The 23,266-nt window shown below is 43.1% G+C and overlaps 2 protein-coding genes and 1 pseudogene across 15 annotated transcripts in view; all 3 read left to right on the top strand.

The window, feature by feature from the left end:
• The first annotated feature begins 4 nt into the window (after positions 1 to 4).
• NOP16 (NOP16 nucleolar protein) lies at positions 5 to 7,217 on the top strand. The gene is made up of 6 exons (XM_016158270.2): positions 5 to 242; positions 345 to 453; positions 1,627 to 1,696; positions 3,472 to 3,578; positions 4,133 to 4,272; positions 6,833 to 7,217. The coding sequence occupies exons 1-6, from the start codon at positions 136 to 138 to the stop codon at positions 7,002 to 7,004; spliced, it is 705 nt and encodes a 234-aa protein (XP_016013756.2). The 5' UTR covers positions 5 to 135; the 3' UTR covers positions 7,005 to 7,217.
• A 3,392-nt stretch (positions 7,218 to 10,609) lies between these two features.
• LOC107517500 (transformation/transcription domain associated protein) overlaps positions 10,610 to 23,266 on the top strand; it is a 113,323-nt gene continuing 100,666 nt past the window's right edge. For 12 of the 14 annotated variants that reach the window (XM_036224998.1, XM_036224992.1, XM_036224999.1 and 9 more), the window contains exons 1-9: positions 10,610 to 10,741; positions 12,905 to 13,065; positions 13,436 to 13,485; positions 16,776 to 16,886; positions 17,878 to 17,982; positions 18,988 to 19,071; positions 20,393 to 20,449; positions 21,749 to 21,874; positions 23,106 to 23,183. In XM_036224998.1, the coding sequence (XP_036080891.1) occupies positions 12,966 to 13,065; positions 13,436 to 13,485; positions 16,776 to 16,886; positions 17,878 to 17,982; positions 18,988 to 19,071; positions 20,393 to 20,449; positions 21,749 to 21,874; positions 23,106 to 23,183 (711 nt within the window). In that variant the 5' untranslated portion in view covers positions 10,610 to 10,741; positions 12,905 to 12,965. Of the gene's footprint in view, positions 10,742 to 10,947; positions 11,202 to 11,343; positions 11,502 to 12,904; positions 13,066 to 13,435; positions 13,486 to 16,775; positions 16,887 to 17,877; positions 17,983 to 18,987; positions 19,072 to 20,392; positions 20,450 to 21,748; positions 21,875 to 23,105; positions 23,184 to 23,266 lie in introns of those variants that run through there. The other 2 variants (XM_036224989.1, XM_036224990.1) reach the window with 2 other exon arrangements.
• LOC118606022 lies at positions 14,594 to 14,712 on the top strand (annotated as a pseudogene).

Genomic DNA, 23,266 nt, shown 5'->3' with positions numbered 1-23,266 from the left:
TATTTCTATGGGGACGACTACATTTTCCAGAGAGCCTGTCCAAAGACATGCGCATTCTCGCCAGAAGGAGTTTGCTACACGAGGTCGTGGGAGTGAGAGCACGGACTCTGAGTTACCTGTGTGGTGTTCAGCGCGATGCCCAAGGCCAAGGGAAAGACCCGGAGGCAGAAGTTCGGTTACAATGTTAACCGAAAGCGTCTTAACCGGAATGCTAGACGGAAGGCAGCGCCGCGAATCGAATGGTGAGCGGGGGGGAGGTGTCGGAGTTCAGGAGGCTGGGGGCGCGCGCCGCCGGGTTGGCCGGCCAGATGACAGTTCCGTGATCTCCCTCTCTTTGTCCGTAGCTCCCACATTCGACATGCCTGGGACCACGCCAAATCGGTACGGCAGAACCTGGCCGAGATGGGGTTGGCAATGGACCCTAACAAGGCGGTGCCCCTCCGTAAGAGAAAGGTATTGATAAGGCAGAGTCCCGGTCCTTGCCCACCGCAATATTTAGCTGGGTTTCAGAACTTGATCCTGCCTATTACCTCCCTCACGCCCTTCCTGGGTTTGCGGTCTCCCCACAGCCCGCTCGGCCAGTCTTAACTCGCTGTGGTTGAGGGTCCCTTTTAGAACTAACTCGTATTCTCTCCCTAGCACACACATTGGACCGGGGTTCCCTTTAACTTCTCAACTCTTTTATTTTTTCCCTCTGAAATTAACTTGTTTAGGTCCATTAGTATCTCAATGGTATTTTTCAGAATTTATTTTTTTCTGCCTTTACCTTCCCTAAGAAGGACTCCCCAGAGTTTGAGATCTTTACTTAATATTCTTTATACTTCCCCCTAGTCATCCAGTCACCTCAGACATCCAATCCTGAGGCTTCCTTGCTGCTAGTTTCCTTGGAATAAGTCATTTTCTGGACCACCCTTTCAAGAATAGCACCCTTTCTCACTCAGTAAATTTTCCTGGTTTTGTTTTAATTCATAGCACTTGTAAATACTTGATGATAATTTATATATTTATTTGTTCATCTGTTGTTTGTGCCTCATTCCCCAAACATAATCCTCTTGGGGACAACGACTTTATGTTTTGTTCAGTACTAACTCTCTAGTACTTGGGATGTGACTGTGACTAGTGTTCAGTAAATAGTTAGCCTACCGAGTGAGTTTTCTAATTGAACTTGTCCTTAAATTCACACTTACTTTTAGGCAAGTTTCTTTTTATCCCTTTATGCCAGAGGGAAATGGTACTGTTTCTAGAACAGATGTAAAGCTGTGGCCAAACACTGTCAGGTTATGCCTCTTCATAGAAAAGATATCGAAAGTCTTCCCCTCATTGTCAATTTTGGAGTGCTTTCATGTCAGTTGTTTCATTCGATTATCACCCAAGAGGTGAGGCAGGCAAGGGGCCTTATGGCAATTTCATAGATATGCACAGAATGAGAAATTGCTAGTTTGAGTCTCTTGGGAACCATGAAGCCTCCAGGGCATTGGATCTCCTTAGCATCTATTCCTGCCTGACCTCATATCAGGATTCTTATGGGTAACGCAGTTGTGTTGGGATGGGCAGTAGCTTCTAGAATTTTTCCTCATCCAGGATCCTTCCTTTACCTACTGGTCTCATTGGCTGTATTCGCTGCAGGTCAAGGCCATGGAGGTGGACGCAGTGGAGAGGCCTCAGGAACTCGTGCGGAAACCCTATGTGCTAAATGGTGGGTGCTGGCCACATTTCCTCTAGGTCACCATGCTGAACTGTTAGGGCTGGAAAGAGTCCTCACAGGTCCTCATTTTACACCTGGAGAATGCAAGGTTGAGAGGCAAGAAGTGAGCAGGTCCAGGGTTCACAGTTAGGACTGTGTCCCCAGCTGGGACAGTTTCAGTCTACTGACTCCACTCAAGTTTAGTGAGGTCAGAGATGTTCAGGTCCCTAGAGGACAGAAAAGAAATAGTTAAGTCTCAGGCATGCGTTTCGGCCTCTTGTGAATTTAAGGATGAACAGATTTTTAGAGATTCCACCATCTCATTTAATCTTAACCAATAACAAATCAATTTTATGTATATTAAAGCTATAGTGACTATTAAAACAGAAGAGTAAATTCCTTAGGGAAGCAGGAATACTCTAGAATCCTCTACATATCCTTTTTCTGACCTGAGATTTTTAAAAAAATTTTTATGAGTTTATTTGAGCCAAACTAACAACATTGTTGGGAAGCAAGATCTCAAATGCTTCCCTGTCTGAGATTTTTACCTCCTGAAGGCAGAATGATTTGAATGGCTGGACATTTGATATAGAATCCCTTGAGTCTTTTGTGTGTCAGTGATTCTCATAAGAATTACTATAGTAGTGGGTTGTGTACACGAAACCATGTACTTATTATAGGCAAAGCTAATTTTAAAAAGTTTTAATTCTTTAAAAAATTTTTAGGGAGTGGCTCCGTAGTGTAATGGTTAGTACGTCTGCTTTACACACAGAAGGTTCTGGGTTCGCGCCCCAGGTGGAACTGCAGACCATACCCCGGGTGCATGCCATAAGTGCTTGGGAGGGGGAGGCCCACCTTCAGAAATCCAGTTCTTAAAAAGGGAAACGGCAACATCCATGGGTCAGAGGTTGAAGTGGAGTTGGGGAGAATTACAGAAGGGGAAAAAAGTTTTAATTGTGGTAAAAAAACAGATTACATAAAATTTACTATCCTAATCATTTTTAAATCTATAGTTTGGTAGTGTTCAGTATATTCACATTGTCATTCAGCAGATCTCTAGAACTCTTGCATCTTCAGAACTGAAACTATACACATTAAACAACAGCTTTCCATTTCCCCCTTTCAACCCTTGGCAACCAAGGCAAAGATAATTTTGACTATAAGTAATTTTAGTACTTAACTCCTGGAGAAGATTTGAACACCTTGTTTTCATGAACTAGTTTTCTTCATAGATAAGAAATAGGGAGTTTTTGCCTGGCTATTTTAAAAGTGAAGTCGTTATCGGCTTCATATCTTGACTTTTTCCCTCTCATGGAGCACAGAGGGCCCTGGGCCCGGCCTTAGGCCCTAGTTACTATAGCTCATTTATTTCCATATCTTGTATTGTTGTAATACTTCAAGAAAAGAGGTTCTGAGAGTTTTAGAGCTGGAAGGGAGCCCTGCCCTGTGGGCAGGCAACATTTCTTCATCTCTGTCCCCAGGACCTGGCACTAAGTAAAGATTATTAGTTTGGTGCTTTTCTTTTTTACTCATCTGAGGCTCAAAGAGGTGATGTACCTTTCAGGTAGTTGCTATACTGATAGAATATTGTGCATAGGCAGAGCCTGGGATCCAAGGGTCTGGAGAAAAAGGTTCTATCACTGAGTATGGGGATGGAGAGACAGAGCCCATTAGATGGCTGGTGTAGCATCTCTTGTGGCTTGGGATTTGGTGAAGAGGTAACTGGGCAGCTCATATAGTGTAGGAAGCAACACCTCATTCCTCGTCTTTGGTTTCTCTCACCTTAGAGCTGGAGGCAGAAGCCAGCCTCCCAGAAAAGAAAGGAAATACGCTGTCTCGGGACCTCATAGACTATGTACGTTACATGGTGGAGAACCATGGGGAGGACTACAAGGTGAGTGGCCCTGGCTTGCCAGGAAGAAACACTGGGCCCGTTGCAAAGGCACCCTGGACTATTCGTGATCTGATCTGCTCACCTAAGGCCTATTTCCTGAAACTGAGTGGAAACAATGGGAAGAAAGACTCTAGGAAATGGATCCCACTGATAGAATGCTTATAGATGGGATAGACTGGGTGGCTATCTGATGGATATGTTGTTTCCCTTGCATGGTATTTTTAAAGAACTTGAACAAGTTGCCATTTTAATCATGGGTGGTTTCAAATAAAAGTCCATATTTTTTGCTGCTTTTAAAAATCAAAAGATCTGGATATACCTGATGACCATGCCCAGATGGCAGTAGTTGGCTATGGATGGAGCATGAGTGCTCAGTTGGCCCCAGCTCCTACCTGGTGCCTGAGGCGATCTGCACCCATGTCCCCCAATATACAGTGGCTTTTAAGGTGAGGAGTCTGAGCCTCTGGGACAGGAAGTGGCTTGCCTACCACTGGCAGAGCTAGGATTTGAACATGTGCTTGTCCAGTCCTCAAGTGGCCCTTCTTCCTTCTTAGGCGATGGCCCGGGATGAGAAGAATTACTATCAAGACACCCCGAAACAGATTCGGAATAAGATCAACGTCTATAAACGTTTTTACCCAGCGGAATGGCAAACCTTCGTTGATTCTTTACAGAAAAATAAGATGGAGGTTGAGTAAGTGGTTTATACCTGCCCAGGCTGAGGCTTCCTCCTGGACCTGAGAAGCTGGAAGGAACCAAGGTTTAAGGCAAGGAAGGGTGTGTGGCTACAAATGAGGCTAGCCAAACCCCACGGAATCAAAAGGTTTTCTTCTCTCTCACTCCCCTCTCTGGGGAAGGAACTGCCTCCTGGAGACTCCAATTTCTTCTGGAGGCTCCAGGAAAAGCCAGAACCTGCTGTTTTCAGAATTGGTGGTTTGTTTGCATATGGTCTGTACAGAATAAAACAAGGCTCTTTTATGTCTCTGATGGTTTTGTGTTTGTCCCTCCGAGCTAAGCACTACGGCCACCCCTATAAGAACCTACTCAGCCAGGGCAGGAGGGCCATCTAGCCTTTCATGTGCCCTCCTAGGCATAGCCTCTTCCGCCTTCCCCTTTCCTGGTTCCCTGGCCCTACCTTGGTTTCCTACACAGTCCCATTAATCCTCCTACAAAAATCTGCCAGGAACCCTGGGCTTCTTGGAAGGGGCCTGCCTTGCCATTACTAGCCCCACTCCTATGCTGGGGGCTGTTGGACTGGCTCTCCACACCCCAGCCTCAGCCTGGCTGTGGCTTAAATGCTAGAGGTTGAGGAGCTGGCTTTTGGTCTGCCTTCTGCCTGCCTGTCCTCAATGCTCTTCTTCAGGTTACTTGATGATCTTCAGGTGTTGGCCTTGTCCTGAAGGGAACCCAAGGTCCCCAAACCTGCTTTCTCAGACTGGTGGATTGCTGAATATCACCCTAATATTTGTCAAGCCCTGGGCTATACGTTGCATGGCCATTCTCTGGGGCCAGGCCTGTGAGGAGGAGGTGATGACTGTTCCATAGCAGGATCACAAGTAGGGTGTAGGGTGGTCACTGGGTATTTGGGACTTTGTCCTCAGTTGTTAATAATACAAAAACCTTCTTATTCCTAAGATTTCTCCTGGAAGCACCTTAACTTCTTTCATCACTGCTCTTGAAAAGGGCATTTTGCATAAAACCCTATAGGGTGTGTGGTTTTATCATCATCTTACAGGTAAGGAAACAAGCTTGAGAGATGTTAATGGAGGTTTTGACGTCAGGTCTTTACAACAGCTAATACTAGGCTTTCAGTTGCTGTCCTCCCCTTTGGATCCTGAAGGAGTCCATCTGTCCCATACCATCACAACAGGCTGGGAGAGTCCCAGAAGCCCCTCCTCTATCAGACCCAGCCTAGACTCCAGCAGTGACTGGCCACTAAGCATGGCAAGCACAACCTTTGGGGTCTAGTCTGCAGCAGAGCTGAGGGCCTTCATTATTTGGCCTCATAACTTTGGTCCTTTACAGTAGGATCCCAAATTCAGGCCTTCGACGAGGATGGCCCCTTGTTTTGTTACTCAGTTCAGTTGCTAATTTTTGGAGGCCTATCCTACCACTGTCTCCTGTCCCCAGGCTTTATACATGTCCTGTAGTCCCCGTGCCCCAGATTTCTGTAGCAATAGCTATCACAGTCATAACTGCCTTTTAATCTGCTTGACATCTTCAGCTGGGTAAGTGTGGGGACCTTGCCTGGTTATCCTTGGACCCTGGCCCCAGGCAGTTGCTGAGGAAAGGCTTCCACCATGGCTGACGGCATAGGCCCTTCAGACAGGCCAAAATTGTGAGATTTTCATCAACACCTCTCTGCAGAAGACCAGGAGGCTGAGGCGGACTGACTTCATCCCCTACCAGTTCTTACAGCTGGTTCCATGGAGTCAGTACAAGCTGGTTTGGTTGATTTGATTCTAACCAAAAGCAAAGCCTTGAATGGAGCAGCCCAGAGGCTGTGGTTCCACAGAGAGAGCAGTCATTCTGGGCTAAAAACCGCAGTGTTGGCAAACGTGCTTAGGATATGGTGGAGTCTGCCCCCATCGCTGCTCCACCGATGTGCATTAGCACATGAAGGGCTTTAAAAGTCTGCATTTGAAGAACTTCCTTAACTGTTTTCTGTACATATTTGACCACACCGTTTTCTGGAGACACAGGGTGCACAGAACACTGAGGCAATGCTGACCCAGGTACTTGAGTGAAGTAGGTGGTTAGTCAAGTCCTGTCCCTGCCAAGTTTTTGGAAACACTGAAAACAGCTGAGATGCCATGTTAGTCCTCCCATAGGCCTCTAGGTGTCAGGAGCACAGGCCAGAAATCCCCATGGAGGTAATGACCAGAGAGTGCCTAGGCCGGGTGATGGGAGGGCTACCCTAACTTGGGTGGCAAAGGAAGACTTCTGTGAAGGGGGAAGGTCTGCACTCAGTCCTGAATCACAAAGGCAGCAAGACGTGAGCAGGTCTGGGGAAGAGCATTCCGGGAAGAGGTGACGGCAAGTGCAGAAGCCGAGGCAGGTCCAAACCAGGCTTCCTCTGGTGCCAAGGCTGTTCCTGGGGCCTGAGGTCGGAAGAAACAGGGCTGGGGAGGAGGCCGCTGGACCAAGCAGCCTGCAGAAGGCTGGGCAAAGCCGCCTGGCTCAGTGGGGGCAGAGGGTCATTGACGCAGGGGACGACAGATGGATCTGAGACGTCTGCCTATCTCCACCTGCAGGGCATCCGAGGAGGCTTTTGTGAAAGAATCCAAGGAGGACACCCCAGGCACAGAGTGGGAGAAGGTGGCCCAGCTGTGCGACTTCAACCCCAAGAGCAGCAAGCAATGCAAAGACGTGTCTCGCCTGCGCTCGGTGCTCATGTCCCTGAAGCAGACGCCGCTGTCCCGCTAGGTGCCTGCCACAAGCATGGCCACAGAGAGTGGGTCGGGCGGAGGTGGAGCATCTGCTTTGGGTGGGAGGGAGATGCCCCCGGCAGCTGCTCCTTCTCCACACATCCTGCTCCATTCGACCCTGTCTCCCAGGGCTGGGAGTGGGACCCGCACCCCTCTCACCTCCGTTCCCTCCTGGCCCTAAGGCCCAGCACCTCACAGCTCAGTCCACAAAATTGTGACTGTCTTTCTGATGTATTTTTGTCCTTGGCTTAAAGGGTGTGTTGTTAACTCTTTTACACTTATTTATCATCATTCTCATTTCTCTGGAAGCCCCAGGAGGAGTCGGGGCTCAGTTTGTGCTTAGAACTCTCCCAGCTGTGGCCTTGAGACAAAGCAAGGCTATTCCCCTGTAAACCCAGGGACTCCCAGCTGGAAGTGGGTGTCCCAAGCTCTCTGTGTCCGCTGCCTGCACCCCCAGGAGGAAAGACAACCTCTCACGGAATGTTTTTGCAACCTTGATCCTTCCTGATGCTTGAACAAGCCTGTGAAATAGGGATTCTGTCACACAGCCTCAGGCACCAAGGCTCCCAGAGGGCAAGTGGGAAGGAAGAGGCAAAACCAGTGGTTCCCAGTGGAGGCTCTGTCTAAGCCTGGAGAGAGGCTGGTGAAGGTAGCCTGTGTCAGATCCCCTTCCTGGGATCGGCCGGGCCCCACTGGGTGTGGTGTGCCCACTGCGGTCCCTCATTCAGCTGTGCCCCTCTGTGGATTGGGGATTGATGCCAGTGACTGCACCTCTTCCCCGTCTATCCGGCCAAGGTTGCAAGCTGGCTACATTCAAAATATTGTGACTTGCATAGTGTTTAAAAAGATATGAGCAATTGCCAACCATGTTAGTTTCCTAGGGCTGTTGTAACAAAGTACCACAGTGTCTAGGTTAGAACAGCAATTTATTGTCTCACTGTTCTGGAGGTCAAAGTCTGAATTCAGGGTGCCAGCAGGGCATGGTCCCTCTGAAGGCACTTGGGAGGGATCTGTTGCAGTCTTTTCAGGCTTCTGGCAGCCTTCGGGATTTCTCGGCTTGTAGATGCATCACTTTGTCCTGAGTTCATCTTCACATCACCTGTGCATTATGCATATCTGTCTCTGACAAAATTTTCCCTTTTAATAAGGATGCCAGTCACATTCGTTTAGGACCCACCTTAATGATCTCATTTTAACTTGATTACCTCTGTAAAGATGCAAATAAGGTCACATCTGAGGTACTGGGTTAGGATTTCAACCTATCTTTGTGGGGACACAATAATTCCTACAGTTAAAAAGCAGTGACTGTCTTCTTTAGAAGTGCCATAGTCCTTACCACTTCATAGCCGTTCCTTGAATCTTGAGGCCAAGGTCACCACAATGTACTGCTCTACATCGGTCTTTGCTTTACAGCTGAGAGACCATGGCGGGGGCAAGAAACTTAGCTGAGTCTGATCATACAGTCCTCTGTTTAGAACTCCAAACTGTCAGGGGGCTGAAGAAGGAAGTGTGTCTTCATTTTTTTTTTTTTTTTGGCAGCTTGCAGCTGGTGTTGAAACTGACAGTCACAGATGGAAGGTATTTGGGTCTGAACCAACACTTTAGAGCTGATTGCAGACTAAGAACTCCTGTTTGAGACCTTGCATAAATGTGAAAGTCAATAGTTGCCTTCCACTTTGCTGAGGTCCCAGGCCTCCTTTTTCCCTTACACAAACCACTGACAAGCTTTGGGATTATGCTTCTTCCACGACACCAGATTGCTCTGAGCCTGTTTCCTGTCTGTAAAATGAACCAAGAACCAAGTGAAGATGGTCTAGTTCGGTGGAGTTTTAAGTGCTCTCAGATGGGAATGAGAGGAGAACAAAGTACAATGGAAGGCAGAAATTCCTGCTGCTGACAGGACCCTTGCAGGCCCCATCTGAAGGAAGGTTTTCCTACTGAAAATTGGATATAGTTGTAAAGATCCTTACTCCCCTCCCCATATAGTATTACTCCAGGGAATCTCCACTTTTAACAGGTGCCCCAGTTGCAGGAAAGTTGGGGAATCATGAGATGATATGATTGCTAACGGTCCCTTTAATCTTTAGTTTATTTCTCCAAAAACCAAGAACCTAGGGGATAAGACAGAATGATTTCATCAAACTACAAGTGAATCAGAGTTTATTAAGTAGGGAGTGGCTAAGGCGTGGCACATATAGATGTATGCAAAACTCCGTCTGAACCGAATCTGAGATTCTTGAAAAACATCTGTCCCTTAGTCAAGTGGCCACTACCATCCCCACTGATGGTGGAGGGAATGGGTGGCATGTTAGGGCATGAGGGAAAACGTCCTGTGGCAGGACCAGTGGTTACTCCTGGGGCTGGGAATGATGCTGTGAAGCTTTCAAGGCGAGGCTGTGCAGTCTTATGGTGGAGACTTCAGAGAGGGTGCAGCCAGACAGCAAGGTGGCTGCAATTGCGAAGCCCTGGGCAATGAAAGGTGCTCGTCATGAGCTGGGAACGCTGGGTCTGACCCTGGTCAAAGCAGTAGAGGCCATACATAAGGGCGGGAGCTGTGCTCAGGCAGCTTGAGGAGAGAACAAGGCAGGTCAGCCACCCCGGAGGTGCACCCCACTGTGGGCCTTCTTTTCCCATGGTTAAGACTCTAACAATAGCTGGCGGGGTTGGTGTGAGGCCGAGGTGTAGGTTGAGGCAGGGTTTGAGAGTTTAAAGGTGCATCATTCCAGGCCCTTAATCTCATCCCTTCTACTCCAATAAGGTTCAGTCATCGCCAAGGCCCCTCACCACATCTAGTTCAGTCTCATTCAGGTGCCCCTGGCGTCCCCGTTCCTACTCTATTTCATTCTACGTGTCATCACTGTCCTTTCGGTCTATAGCTCCTTACAGTACCTGCTTACCATCTATGGGTACCACTGGGTTCTTGCGAGTCCTGCGCAAGAAATTTTCCTTGCCGGTTCCCCGAGTGCTGTAGACACCCATACTTTATCCCTTCCAGGGCCTCTTAGACCAGCCCACGCCATCACACCTGAGTAACAGTGCATTCTGCTCCATTCGCCCTCCATCTCATCTTTGTTCTGGTCTAGCCCAAGGAAGCTGCGGAAGCAGACGGAAAACTGGACTCTTGAGGTCCAGCCTTAGGATGTCGCAGCTGCAGAAAAAATGACCGAGTAGGCCACCTCCAGACAGAACACCACGTCTTTCCTTGGCTTACAGGGTCTATCTCCAACCATTTCTCAAAGACCTTCCTTGCCTCCTCCCCCTTTCCCGAGCTGAAAGCGTGGGAGAAAACCTCATTCTGCCTGCCAATTTCAGTTCAAGGGTGGTTTCTCCCGGTGCTGGACCACCTCGAACTAGGGAAGTCCATCGGGTGCTCACACCCCGGAGCAACAGCCTAACGTCCCTCCCACACCTTCCACGAGATTCGCTTGGAGAAAAGACTTAGGGCGAAAGCAGCCGGAATCAAAGACCACCTGCCGGCCGCAGCATCCCGGCAGGCGTCCCCCGCCTACGCGGGCGCGGTTTAAAAGGACAGGAGGGTCCTCCGGGGCTGTACCGCCCCTCCCCGTTCCCGCCCTAGCCGCACCCACTTGGGGGCGGTGCGCCGGGGCCTATTTCTCCCGCGGCGGGATTAGCAGCCCTAAGCGGGGGCGGGACTGCGTGTGGCAGATCCGGGGCTATTAGGACTTCGCTGGGGGTCACGGGCCAGGGCTGCTGGACTCAGGCCGCCGAGGTCAGGTAAGTGCGGGAGAGCAGTGGAACGGCCCCGGGAAGCGCGCGCGGCGTGCACGACGAGTGCGGCACGGTTCAGGCGTGGGGAGGCCTCTGCGGCGCGATGGTCCCGTGGAACGATAGAGGGCGGCTCCGTGCGCCTCGGGTTCCCAGGTTTTCCACCATAGCCCGGCCTCAGCCGCGGCTCTGTAACATCCGGCGCTGCTGTCGGAGTGGGGAGCAATGGGAGGCAAATGGCTAGCGGCGCGGAAGTTGGCCCTCGGCGCTCGCCGTAGCACGGCCTAGGAGGCGGGTGCTGAGTGTCGGGGCACGGTGACAAAAGGAGGGAAGCGGAGGGCCATTTGAGATCGGGGAGATAGAGCGTGGGGTTGGGACATCGTCACTCCGGAGGAGGCCCTGGTCAGCCTGGCATCTCCGGGCCTCCACGCAGGCACCTGGGTCGCCTAGCCCGGCGCGGAGAGCGAAGGTAGCGGCGACCACAGCGCCCCCTCTGGCGCGGCGGCGCCGTCTCAGGGTCCCGGCGGCCGGGCGGGGCGGCCGCGCGCGGCGGGCGGCGGGGCCGTTTGCCCGAGTGCGGGTACTGCATAGGCTCGGGCCTGTCCTTCTGGGCCCGGGGTCTCCACGGAAGCCAGGCTTGGGTCCTCAGCCCTCTTCGAGCTGCTCTCCGACAGGCGGGATGGGATGTTTTCACTCCTTAGGTCCCCCGGGTCGGAAAGGGGAGCCTGGCCCCTCGGGGCCCCGCAAAGTGGAGGAGTTGACAAATCCGGTGAAAAGGGGGGCTGAGCCTTTAAGAAGTTTGGGCACAATCAGAAGTTTGTTAGGCAGAGAGAGGCTGTGATCCTGTGACTTGGGTTCCTGGGGGTGGGGATGGGGATGGGGATGTGGAGCCTTCGGTTTGGAGGAGGGAGTGACCTGAAAAAGGGAATAGTAGTCGGGTTTGACAGATTTCCTCTCTTAAACCCGAGGAGTAGGACGTCTGGTGGACCGTGCCGTAAGAGAACAGCTGTGGGTGTTCTCTCTACATCGGGAAAGTGCTTTGGTGTCCTGGGAGAGGGGCCTGATGGGCCTTTGTGGTGTCGGGGTGTCCTCATCACTGGGCCAGAAATGTGAGCTGCAAGGCAGTGTAGCCGGTAGGGCAGGACTTTTGAAAGGCCTGCAGAACAGTTATTGGTGTGTTTGTTGAAGAAGACAATGGTCAGGAAACTGCCTCTCAAGGCAGAATGAAATTAGATATGTGCAAGCAGGATGGGCAAAAGCAATTTCTCCAGGTTCTCTAGACGCTTTCTTGAGGGTTCTCAAAATTGAAACCAAGTTTCCCCCTCTATTTTTCAGTCTGAAACAGGCAGTTCTCCAAGTGTGGTCAGCAGCCTGTTTCCCACTCACTGAAAGGCTTTGTAGAGCATTTGTTAATTAAGGAATATTTTTTGTGTGCCTACTGTGTGCCACCTGCAAACAATTTACAGCTTCGTGGGCTCCTAACCGAACCTTGGTCTCTGGGAGATATGTTTGAGGATTCACGTGGTGGATTTGATGGATTTAATTTGTTTGGCACCTGATGACTTAATGCATATTGAAGTTTGAGAACCAGTCACCTAGGGCAGAGGTGGCCAAACCATAATCAGCTGACCAAATCCAGCCTAATGCCTGTTTTTATATAGCCCTTAAACGAAGAATGGTTTTTACACTTTTAAATGGTTGGGGGAAAAAAAATCAGAAAAAGAGTAATGACATGACATGAGAGAATTATATGAAATGCAAATTTCAGTTCCATAAATAAAGTTTTATTGGATCACAGCTACCCTCCTTCATTTATATGTTGTCTGTGGCTGTTCTTGCTACAATAGAGCTGAGTAGTTGTGACAGACCGTATGGCCATAAAGCCTAAAATATCTGGTTCTTTATAGAGAAAGTTTGCCTGCTGCTGGTCTAGGGAAAGAAGGAAACATGGTAGGAAAGGAAAGCATCTTTCCAGAACAATCATGATTAGAATTAATAGATAAAATTGATTTAGGTGAATTTTATTATTTAAAAAAAAAAACGGAGGGAATAGTATATTCTGCATTAATGCAAAAGTATTTAGATGAGTGGAGGCGTGTAGGTAGGATTTTCATAGAGATTGTGAGCCTATACCCCTAATAAGTGGGCTAACCTTTATGTTTCTTTTCAAAGGCTAGATGAACTCATGGACCTGATACTTTTCTTTTGAGAAACAAATTATATTGAAAGAAAAATGGCATTTGTTGCAACACAAGGGGCCACAGTGGTTGACCAAACCACTTTGATGAAAAAATACCTTCAGTTTGTGGCAGCTCTCACAGATGTAAATACCCGTGAGTTAATCTTTTTTGTTATTAAGAACTACTTTAGTGTGACTCCATCTCTGTTGACATAAATGGTAACATTAACTCTTATTCTAATTTCCCCTTTCTCTGCCTTGTGGAGAAGCAAAGTGATGAGCATTACTGGCTGGAGCCCCAAAGAGGCATATATGTGTGTGTGTGTGTGTGTGGTCTATGAATGCACACGTATGTCTGGGAGTATGAATGTGTGTGACTGGTTGTAGGGAACTAGTTATGTGCCTTCTGTTGGACCATGACAGTCAAACTGATAAGATCTGATTGCTTCTCTTATTAAATCCAGTAATTTTAAGAACATTCTTAACAATTTCAATTACCTGATGATTTGTTTTGCCATTTACAGCTGATGAAACAAAGTTAAAAATGATGCAAGAAGTTAGCGAAAATTTTGAGGTATGAGCTTTATATTTTATAATTTTCATTTTGAGGTAAATATTCTCATGGACTTTCCGGTTGCTTCTGTTAATCTTTACTAGAAACTCAGAAAACATCTCTGTTTTTGTAATTGTATATTAAAATTGAAATTTGAAAATTTGTATGCAGTGCTGTTCAACTTCTTCATACTAGTGATAATTGCTTTGGTTTTGGTTGGGTAACTTTTTTTTTGTTTTTTTTTTTTTTCATTTTTAACGTGGTAGCTCTTTAGCCATATCCTGTTAGGATGTATTCAAACATTTGCTGTGGACTTAATGTTCAGGAAATAGATGGTATGTTTCTATGGAATGAGAGATGGATGTCAGTTTTGGCTCCATTACTTATAACTTCTGTGGCCTTGATCAAGCAATCTCTCTCTTCTGGGCCCAAGTTGCTAACATTAGTTGTTAAAACAAAACAAAACAAAACAAAACAAAAAAACCCTAAAAAGGTGGGAGGTAGAACAGGATACACCTACGTTCTGTATTTTATTGGAAGAACTGTTAGGAGACACCCAGAGACCTGGCAGGTGTATTTGAGAGGCTGAAATCACAGGGTGCATTTAAATGAACCTGTAGGAACAAGCACATTGGCTAGGCCTCTCTGAATGTGGTTGTGGAGCTCTCTGGATCAAGTGTCTGACCGCTTTCAATCCCATTTAGTGTCTGACAGCAAGTTAGCTCCTGGATTTTCTCTCAGATGTATCGATTAAGTAAACAGAAGTAAGTTTAAGTGAAGCAATTTATTTGGGCTTTTCTAAACAGTGATTTGAAATCTGTATGACATAGTCATCTGAATTTAAGGTAAATGTCTAAGTCCTTCAAAGAATTAATTAAATACTGGAATGACCATTAGTAGGTTGTTCTAAATTACCAGCACTACTTTCTCAGGAAAAAAATATTTAAGTGAAGCGAGTGAATTTAAAAAGAGAAACAATTCCCAATGATTTTAGGAGTCTTAGAAATTCATTTCACTAACCACTTAGAGATAAGATTCTAGGCTACATAAGGAAATCTTCGAGTTAGAAATCACATGAAAAATTCATATGGATCAAGAATTTGGGGGCTGAGTTAAAGAACTGGCAGAAATCTATGGCCATGTCACCCTGAAATTGCCCGATCTTGTCTGATCTTGGAAGCTAAGCAGGGTTGGGCTTGGTTAGTATTTGGATGGGAGACTACCTAGGAATACCAGGTGCTGTAGGTGTTTTTAAAAAAAATACTGGCAGAATAACTGGACAACTTATTGAATGAGTCTTTTTTACAGAAGAAATTCGATACTCAAAAAAAAAATTTAATAAGAGTTAATTTGAGCCAAATTGACAACATTTACTAGGCGAGCAAGATCTCAAATGCTCCCTGACACTCAGGTGTTTTGAAGGCTATGGACTCAGTGGTTGATATGGGCATCTGAGCAGATGAGCTCAATTTCTTGATAACCTTGGTAATGTTCCAGTATGAAACTTTTCTCTCTTCCTTGAATGTGAGTGTTTCATAAAAACTTGTAAGCTTTGGGGTTGAAGGGTGAGCACAGTTCTTGTCCCCAATGAATTCACAGTCTATTTTATTTCAGGAGGCTGTGGAGGTACTGCACAACTCCTGGGGGTGCCTCCCAAATGGTGTTCAATGCAAATGGAGCTCCTAGAATCGTACACTGGAGTGGCCCTGGGGGTGCTGATGCTCAGAGGCGCCTAATCCAAGAATCATAGTACTTTGTTTTTGCCCCTTTGGCAGCACCACACTCTTATTTATTTATTGCCTGTTTCTCTTTCTTTATAGACTACTCTTCTGAGATTACCTTATGTAATATACAGCCCCAAATACTTATCTTCAGCCCAGATCAGTGTCTTGAGCTCCACATGCTTAGATTTCACTGCCTAGGTGCCTCGTCTCATGGGCTTGTTTGACTCAATAATAGTAAAAGTTTAACTCCTTTCTCATACCTCTATTCCTGCCATCCTGTTCTCCTTAGTGCCTTTTATATTCAAGCTTTCTCATAATTTTGTTGTGCCTTTGCACATGCTTTTCTTAGAACTTTCTTCTTTTTCACTTTTCACATGGCTAACTCCTGGCCTTTAAGGTTTTAGTCTAATAACACTTCTTCAGGAAGGCAGTCTCTGCCATTGGTTCCGTCCACAAATTATGTCCATCATTAGATGTTCCCTTAGTTGCCAGCACTTCCTCCATTATAATTCTGCACTGTTCTTTTCTTGATATTTATCTTCCTCACCACACACTGCTGCTTTCCCCATCTCTGAGGGCATCAATTATGTACTTCATTTTTTTGCCATGGAACACATGCTCTAGGAGCTCAATATATATTTGTTGAAATAGCAAGTGACACCTGAAAAGGGGGAAAAAGACTTGGGTGTTAGGTACACTTAATTTGAATGTATTTCCGAAATTTAATGACTCTGACATTCAGTAATTTTTTTTTTTTTTTTACTTCTCTGAGCTTCTTTCTTCATCTGTGGAATGGGTATAATACTTAGCTTAGGGTTGGTGGGGCCAGAGTGAGAATAAAAGGCAAATAGCACAGTGCTCTGTAAATAATGACAATGTTGAGCTTTTACCATAGACAGTGTTGTAAGCTTTACATCTATTAACCCATGTCATCTTTACATAATTACCTAAGGTAGGAAATATACTCTTAACAGATGGGGACACTGAAGCACAGAGGTTAAGTAACTGTTTAGAATTCTAAGTGGGATCCAGAAACTGCGCTAGTAGCCATTTTCACTATACTATCTTCAAACTATAGTTTTGTTTCCTATTTTCCTCTTAAAATCAGTGCTAAATCAGGGATAAAGAATCAGAGATTTGATTATAATCTAATTCATTTCGACCTAATTAGTAAATTAGATTTTTAGATTAGGATTAGTAAATTATATTTTTAGTTTGTTTAGGCTCTTTATATTTTCCACATGGAGAAACGCAGCCCTAGAAGCTAAATGACTTTTCAGAGACCTTAGAGTGTGGCAGAGCCAGCCTAGAACTGGTTCCAAGTTCACCGCTTTCCACAGCATTAGTATTTCTAGTTATAACAGTAAATTTTATCATTTACTTCTCTCGAATTGGATTTCAGAAGCAATAGTCATCCCAATTTATTTAAAACTACATTATTATTAAAGCATCAAAAGTTTGAAAAATTACTGTTGGCTCTTATAAAATATTTCATATTCTTTTGAGGTTATTATAATACTATGTGAATTTGAAATGAAAATATGTGCACAAACTTAATGGGGTTTTCTTTTATTTTTATGAAATTAGAATGTAACATCATCTCCTCAGTATTCTACATTCCTGGAACATATCATCCCTCGATTTCTCACATTTCTCCAAGATGGAGAAGTTCAGTTTCTTCAGGAGAAACCAGCCCAGGTAATCTGTTTACAAATATCAATGAGAAAAAAATGTCATGTAGTAGGATTGCAAGCATTTATGAATTATGACAACTCAAAAAAACTTATAGTTCCACTTAAAAATGAGAAAGGTTTGTTACATAAGGATAACTTTTTCTAAGGCCATTACCTCCTTAGTTAACTGTTTTGGTTACATTTTGTTGAGGCCATCTCTTTTACAATTTAAATTAATTCACCTTTGCTGACTGTGTATGCTATTTATTATAAATGAATTAGAATATATAGTTTAATGACTCGCACCCTGCCTATTATCCAACCCCTATTAATTGCAATTTTTACAGTTCACAGCCAGTTTTGTTTTACCTGTCCCCTGCACACTCTTTTCATTTCTTACTCACCTTGATTATTTTCAAACAGTCCCATATCATTTTTTCTATAAATATTTCAGTTTGTATCTCTTAAAAATAACTTAAACATTACTGTAATACAAGTGAAAGTATCTTGCTAAGTAAAGCATTTTTGTGTTGTACTAGTTTAAGATGTATATATTTGATCTACCTTTTAGTTGCCAGCTTCGTAGATAGAATCATGAAAGCTTAGCTTATGACAGAATCAGTCCTTGGGCTCATGGCAATTGGAGAGGGCATTATGGGAGCTGAACTGAAATTATGAAGGGAGATCTCAAATGAAGTTATTTGTGTTTTGCTCTTAAATCCACTCCACATTTACACACAGATGTCCTTTCTGCTGGAAATCAGTTGTGAAAGGAAAAATTTGGCTTATTTGATTTGGTATACAGTTGTAGAAATACAGAAAGTAATGGTTTACAGTACAGGCTTTGGATTATCTTGAAATAACTGACAGGACTGTTTCTAAAATGGGATCTACCTGTAGTATGTTGGTTTTCAGTGCTAGGTGCAGATAGCTGTGTGATACTTTTAGAAAGCAAAAGAATTACTTTGGAACTCTGGAAGGGTTTCGTATTTACATTTTTTATTTTTCTTCACCAGCAACTGCGGAAGCTAGTTCTTGAAATAATTCATAGAATACCAACCAATGAACATCTTCGTCCTCATACAAAAAATGTTCTATCAGTGATGTTTCGCTTTTTAGAGGTAACCTTTTGAGAATTCTTGTTATTTAGCGATATTTAAAACTTTCAATGACTTTCTTATCGTAAAATACAGTGTTATATAAACTTTCAATAAAGTTTTGATTCACATGAGTCAAAATTCTTAATGTCCATTTTTCTCCATTTTGCTAACGAAATTACCGAGATTATTAATTGAAGATCGTTTTTCTTTTTGAGTCATTGATGAATTGACTAGATATAGTGGAAATCTTTGAAAATAAGTTGGGGGGTGGTCTACAAATTCAGAGTACAGGGTTCTTTGGCTTCGTGTTTTCTCATTTGTATGTCAAGCACTGTAGATGCTCATAATGAGTATCTTAATTTTAAGAGTACTTTGTAAACAGATTACCTGGGCTGGTAAAGATGCTCATATTCTTGGAGCTAATCTATCTGGTACCTGTTAAATTAAAATTGTTTTCTTGCTGTTCCCAGTCTTGATGTGTTTAGAATTCTGTTGTGTGGGCCCCTAGGAAAGATGAGCTTTGGAGGGGGAGAGAGTTGGATTCGGATCCTGGCTCCACCATGTATTAGCTGTGTCATGTTAGTGATGTGGTGTACCTTCTCTGAGCCTCAGCTTCCTTGTAGGTACATTGTGCCTGGCACACCCCCCGACTCAGGGTGTATGTGACATGTTTAGCACAGGCCTAGTACATGGTGGGTGCTTAGTAATTGTTTATTCTTTTGTCAATACTTTCAAGCAATGGAAAGTATCAGTTGAGCCACTAGTCATAAGGTCATGGTGTGACTCATCATAAATGCCAGTTGACTGATTTGTTAATGTTACTCACCAGAGCTCACTGGTTGGATGCCCTTCAGATGGTCCACCAGAGATCACAAAAACTTCCTGTCTGGGACAGCTGTGTTCTGTGGGTTAATGAATTTTTTTTAACAAATCAAACCTAAGTTGGTTGATAGAAGGTGTGTATGCAGAAAAATGCTTAGAAAATAGTCTTTAATTATAACTCTTGAATCCTTTTTTTTTTTAAAGACGGAAAATGAAGAAAATGTTCTTATTTGTCTAAGAATAATTATTGAGTTGCACAAACAGTTCAGGCCACCCATCACACAAGAAGTAAGTGTTTATCCCGATAGAATTTATAAAGTGTGTTGACAAGTTCCTTCTACTATGTAAATTTTTACTCTTTTAGAGTTGAGGGAACACATGATACTTTTGAGTGTAGAAAATACAGCACGAGTCGGGGGTAATTGTTTATGGGTTTAACAGTTACCTTGTTTATTTTGAATGTATATATGAATATTTAACTGAATTCGTTTAGCAGTTGATATTTGTTAACTAACCAAACTGTCAGGGCTGTGTTTGGGTGGTTCTGGTATTGATATTTGATGTGCCAGAGGTTCCACTCATTTTGTTATACAGAGGTTAAGATGTGGGTTCTGAAATCAGAACTGTGTTTGAACCTCAGCTCTGCAATTCAGTAGCTTTGTGACACTGGGTAAACTTGTCTTTTAGAGCCTTTTCTGTGAAATGAGGACAATCACAGTATAACCTCAAAGATTGCTTGAAGGATTATAATATAAAAGTGAGAGTTCTTAGTACAGTGATTGGCACCTACAGAGTAAGCATTAAGTATTCTGTTAGCAATAATTAATACAGTATGTTCTCTGATCACGTTAGTAAATGCCTGTTGTAGGTAATTTGGAAATTAGAAGCAGAGCGATGAAATAGAATTCTTTACGTCTTAAAAACATTGATTTTCTTTTCTTTTTCAAACCTTATGTATGTGTATATTTCCTATATAATTGCAATAATACTGTAGATAACATTGTATTTCCTGATTGTTTCTGTTCACATTCATTTTATGTATGTATTTTCTCAATCACAAAAGTTCTTTATAAAATTAATTTTAAATGGATGTATAATATTTTTGCATCCATTATATTAGGATATTTAAATTATTTCAAAAATTTTTATTTTATGACTATTACTGAATATTTGTTTAAAGTTCCGATCACTTCATAGACTGGGTTTGTCGAAACAGAATTACCAAGTCAAAGGTATTAATATTTTAATGTACCTGATATACGTTGTTGAACTGCTTTCTGGAGGATTTCAGTAGTTTATGCTTTTTTCATAGCACCTGAGAGTCTCCCTCTCGTTGCAGCCTCTCCACCATGGTGTAGTATTACTTTTGAAAGGCAAAAAGTGGCATTTATTTTAATTTTTATTCCTTTGCTCTTCCTGAGTTAGAAAGGTTGTTTCCCGTTTGTCAGTCTTTTGTATTTATTTATTTTTTTGTTCACATTTATTGTCTGTTTGTATTTTCAGTGATTTTTTTTTTACCTGTTCCATGAATTCTTGTATATTAAGATTGTTAGTGTTTTTCTTATTGTATTTTCTGTTTATAACTATCTTATGCTTTTTTTTTTTTTAGATTCATCATTTTTTGGATTTTGTAAAACAGATTTACAAGGAACTTCCAAAAGTAGTGGTATGTTTTTAATATTATTTGAATTTATTATTTATATTTATTTGTTACTTCCTTAATCTAAAGAGACTTAAGAGCACTTGAGTTTAAGGGATAATTGGGGAATGCTAATTTAAGAATGGGGAATGTTTAGTCATGGTCAGAATTAAAATCTAGGTTGATAAATCAGCTATTTAAAATTCTGACTTCACCGTTTATATTAAATATTTTATTTTTGATATAAAAGCAACATGTTATAGAAATTTTGCAAAAATTATCATTCTGTCACTTCTAAGTAATCTTTGACACTGTTTTGTTTTGTGTTTCATGTGGTCCTTTTTAACGATGGCCGCACGTGCTCACAGTCGTGAAGCCTTTTTTGTGGGGGTAGTATATACTTTCAGCATTTTTTCTGTATCATTAAAATTCTTTTTTATATTGAAAGAACTCTTTCCCAGCTGTGCTGACAGTGTAAATAAGTGTGTGTGGAATAGAAGAGGAACATCTCTTCCCCCTTTTAAGTCTCACTTGTTAGAAGGACCTGCCGTTATTGCTTGGAACATCTTTCAAGACTCTTTCCAGCAGTCATAATTCTTAGTGGCCTCCATAATTTACTGTCATGTGCATGTACCTTGACCATCTCCCCGTTGTTGGTATTGCCAATTTTAAATTCTTTACCATCACAAATGTTTGGTAAAGATCATTGTGCATAAATTTGTGTCAGTTTTTATTTTAAAGATTCTTTATGCTTAATTTTTTAAATGAACCTATGGTAAAATTGACTCTTGATATTTTAAGGATTTCGTTTATAACGTATAAAACAATTACATTCTGAGTTACCAAGTCATGTCACCTACCATTTTGGCCAGAGCTTTTCATAAGAAGCTGTCCTGTTGAATGTGAAGTTCAAATTCCATTGAGAACTATGGATGAGAGTGAGGTCCTTCCTGGTCTTTAAAAATGTCCTCTGTGCTTTGCCTCTATTCCTATCTTTGAACTCTTATTTAGAAGACTGGAAAGTGAATTTTAGGGGTGGGGGCCATTCTCCCCGCCTCACAGAGCATGCATGTCATCTTTTCTCAGTCAGGAAGAAGTTGCAGAAAATACTAGGACAAGTTTTTGTTTTCTGCTCTCGGAGGTAGAGAACGTTGTCTCTGTCATGTTGTCTTCGTGATCTTACGTAAAAGAGTGCCCTGAGTACTGTGGGGTCGGTACAGCATAAACACGTAGCCCATTGGTGTTTTCCACTACGTGTCAGGTGTATTTTATTAAGAAATAATGTGTTTGACTTTAGGGAACATGGTTTCTGTTCTTTTTATGTAGAACCGCTACTTTGAGAACCCTCAGGTGATCCCTGAGAACACAGTCCCTCCCCCAGAGATGGTTGGTATGATCACAACAATTGCTGTGAAGGTCAATCCTGAGCGTGAGGACAGTGAGACGAGAACAGTAAGTTTTTTCAGTTTTGCTTTGTTTTTTATTCATGTCTCCTATTCTTGGTAGAGGAAAAAATGAGATACCAACTTTTTTTTTTTTTTGAGGCAATACCGACTTTTTAGACCACTTAAGCTTTTTTTTTTTTTTTTCCTTAAACATTTGGAGGCATTTAAGATTAACAAATGGTGTGCATCAGGAAGCATCACCGATTCTGCTGTGCAGCCTCAAGGTGGCGCAAGTGAACTGCCCATCCTTGATGCAAAGATACAGATCAAATTGTAGTGGAAATCCAGAATCACCTGATGGAAGGAGCAGCTGACCAGGGTGGGGGCCTTTGTTCCGTCCTTAGCTTGATATTAATGAAGTCCCTTTAAACAACATATAAACCGTAGTTCAGTGCCTGAGAGCATGGGCTCTGGCGACAGCAGCTCTGGGACGATGTTCCAGCCCCACCACTTGGGTTTTCTGACTATAGGAAAGTTCATGAATCTTTGTTCTGGCCTTAATTTTTTCCCTCAATATCTGAAAAACATGTGGAATTTTGTGATGGAAGTGTTGATGTTTTCTGCAAGTAATGTATTTGTGGTATCTGCCATATTAGTAACAGTAGTGAACTTTTACTATATTTTTATGACTGAATTAAGAATAGCATCTATATTTGTTTTATTGAAATGGTTTTGCAGAAAGTTTTAATTTGTGCTAGGATAAACGAGAAACTGCATTTTGAATAAAGATTTCATTTCTTTGTTCTTCCTGAATTAGAAACTTGTTTTTTTTTTAATCCATCTTTTTTTTTTTGCTTGTCCATTGCGCATTTGTATTTCAAGTCTGACATTTTCCTTATTTGTTTTATGACTTCTTATCTAATAAGACCATTAATTTTTTCCTATATTTATTGTAAAAATTTCTCTTTATAGGTATCTTGGAAAAAAAGGGTAAATTTGTACTTGTTTTGATATAAGTAACATAATAGATATTAATTTAAAGTTTTCTCAGATGATTTGAATCTCTCAGTTTTGACAAATTTTCCTGAAGATTTTTTACTATAGGCGATTACATTGGAAAATAGAAAAACCTCTGTATTAAATGATAGTACTGTGTACTTTGTTTTCAAAGTAGTCTGGGTCTTTCGATCCAGGTATTTACAAAGATGTGTTAGTGTTCTGATTATTTCAGTGGGATGATGCTCAATAGCAGGGTACCGACTGGGGCTATTTTAAGTCCTGTTTGTTTCTCTTAATAGCATTCCATCATTCCAAGAGGATCTCTTTCTCTGAAAGTATTGGCAGAATTGCCCATCATTGTTGTTTTAATGTATCAGGTATGTGTATTAGTTTCTTGGGTTTGGGACTTGTTATTTTATGACAGAGTTCACATCTACTTATCTGTAGCAGATAGATGAGT

This window comes from Rousettus aegyptiacus, unplaced genomic scaffold (assembly GCF_014176215.1).
Source record: "Rousettus aegyptiacus isolate mRouAeg1 unplaced genomic scaffold, mRouAeg1.p scaffold_m13_p_7, whole genome shotgun sequence".
Classification (NCBI taxonomy): Eukaryota; Metazoa; Chordata; class Mammalia; order Chiroptera; family Pteropodidae; genus Rousettus; species Rousettus aegyptiacus.
Note: the sequence above shows the minus strand (reverse complement) of the source record. Positions and strands in the feature narration are given on the sequence as shown.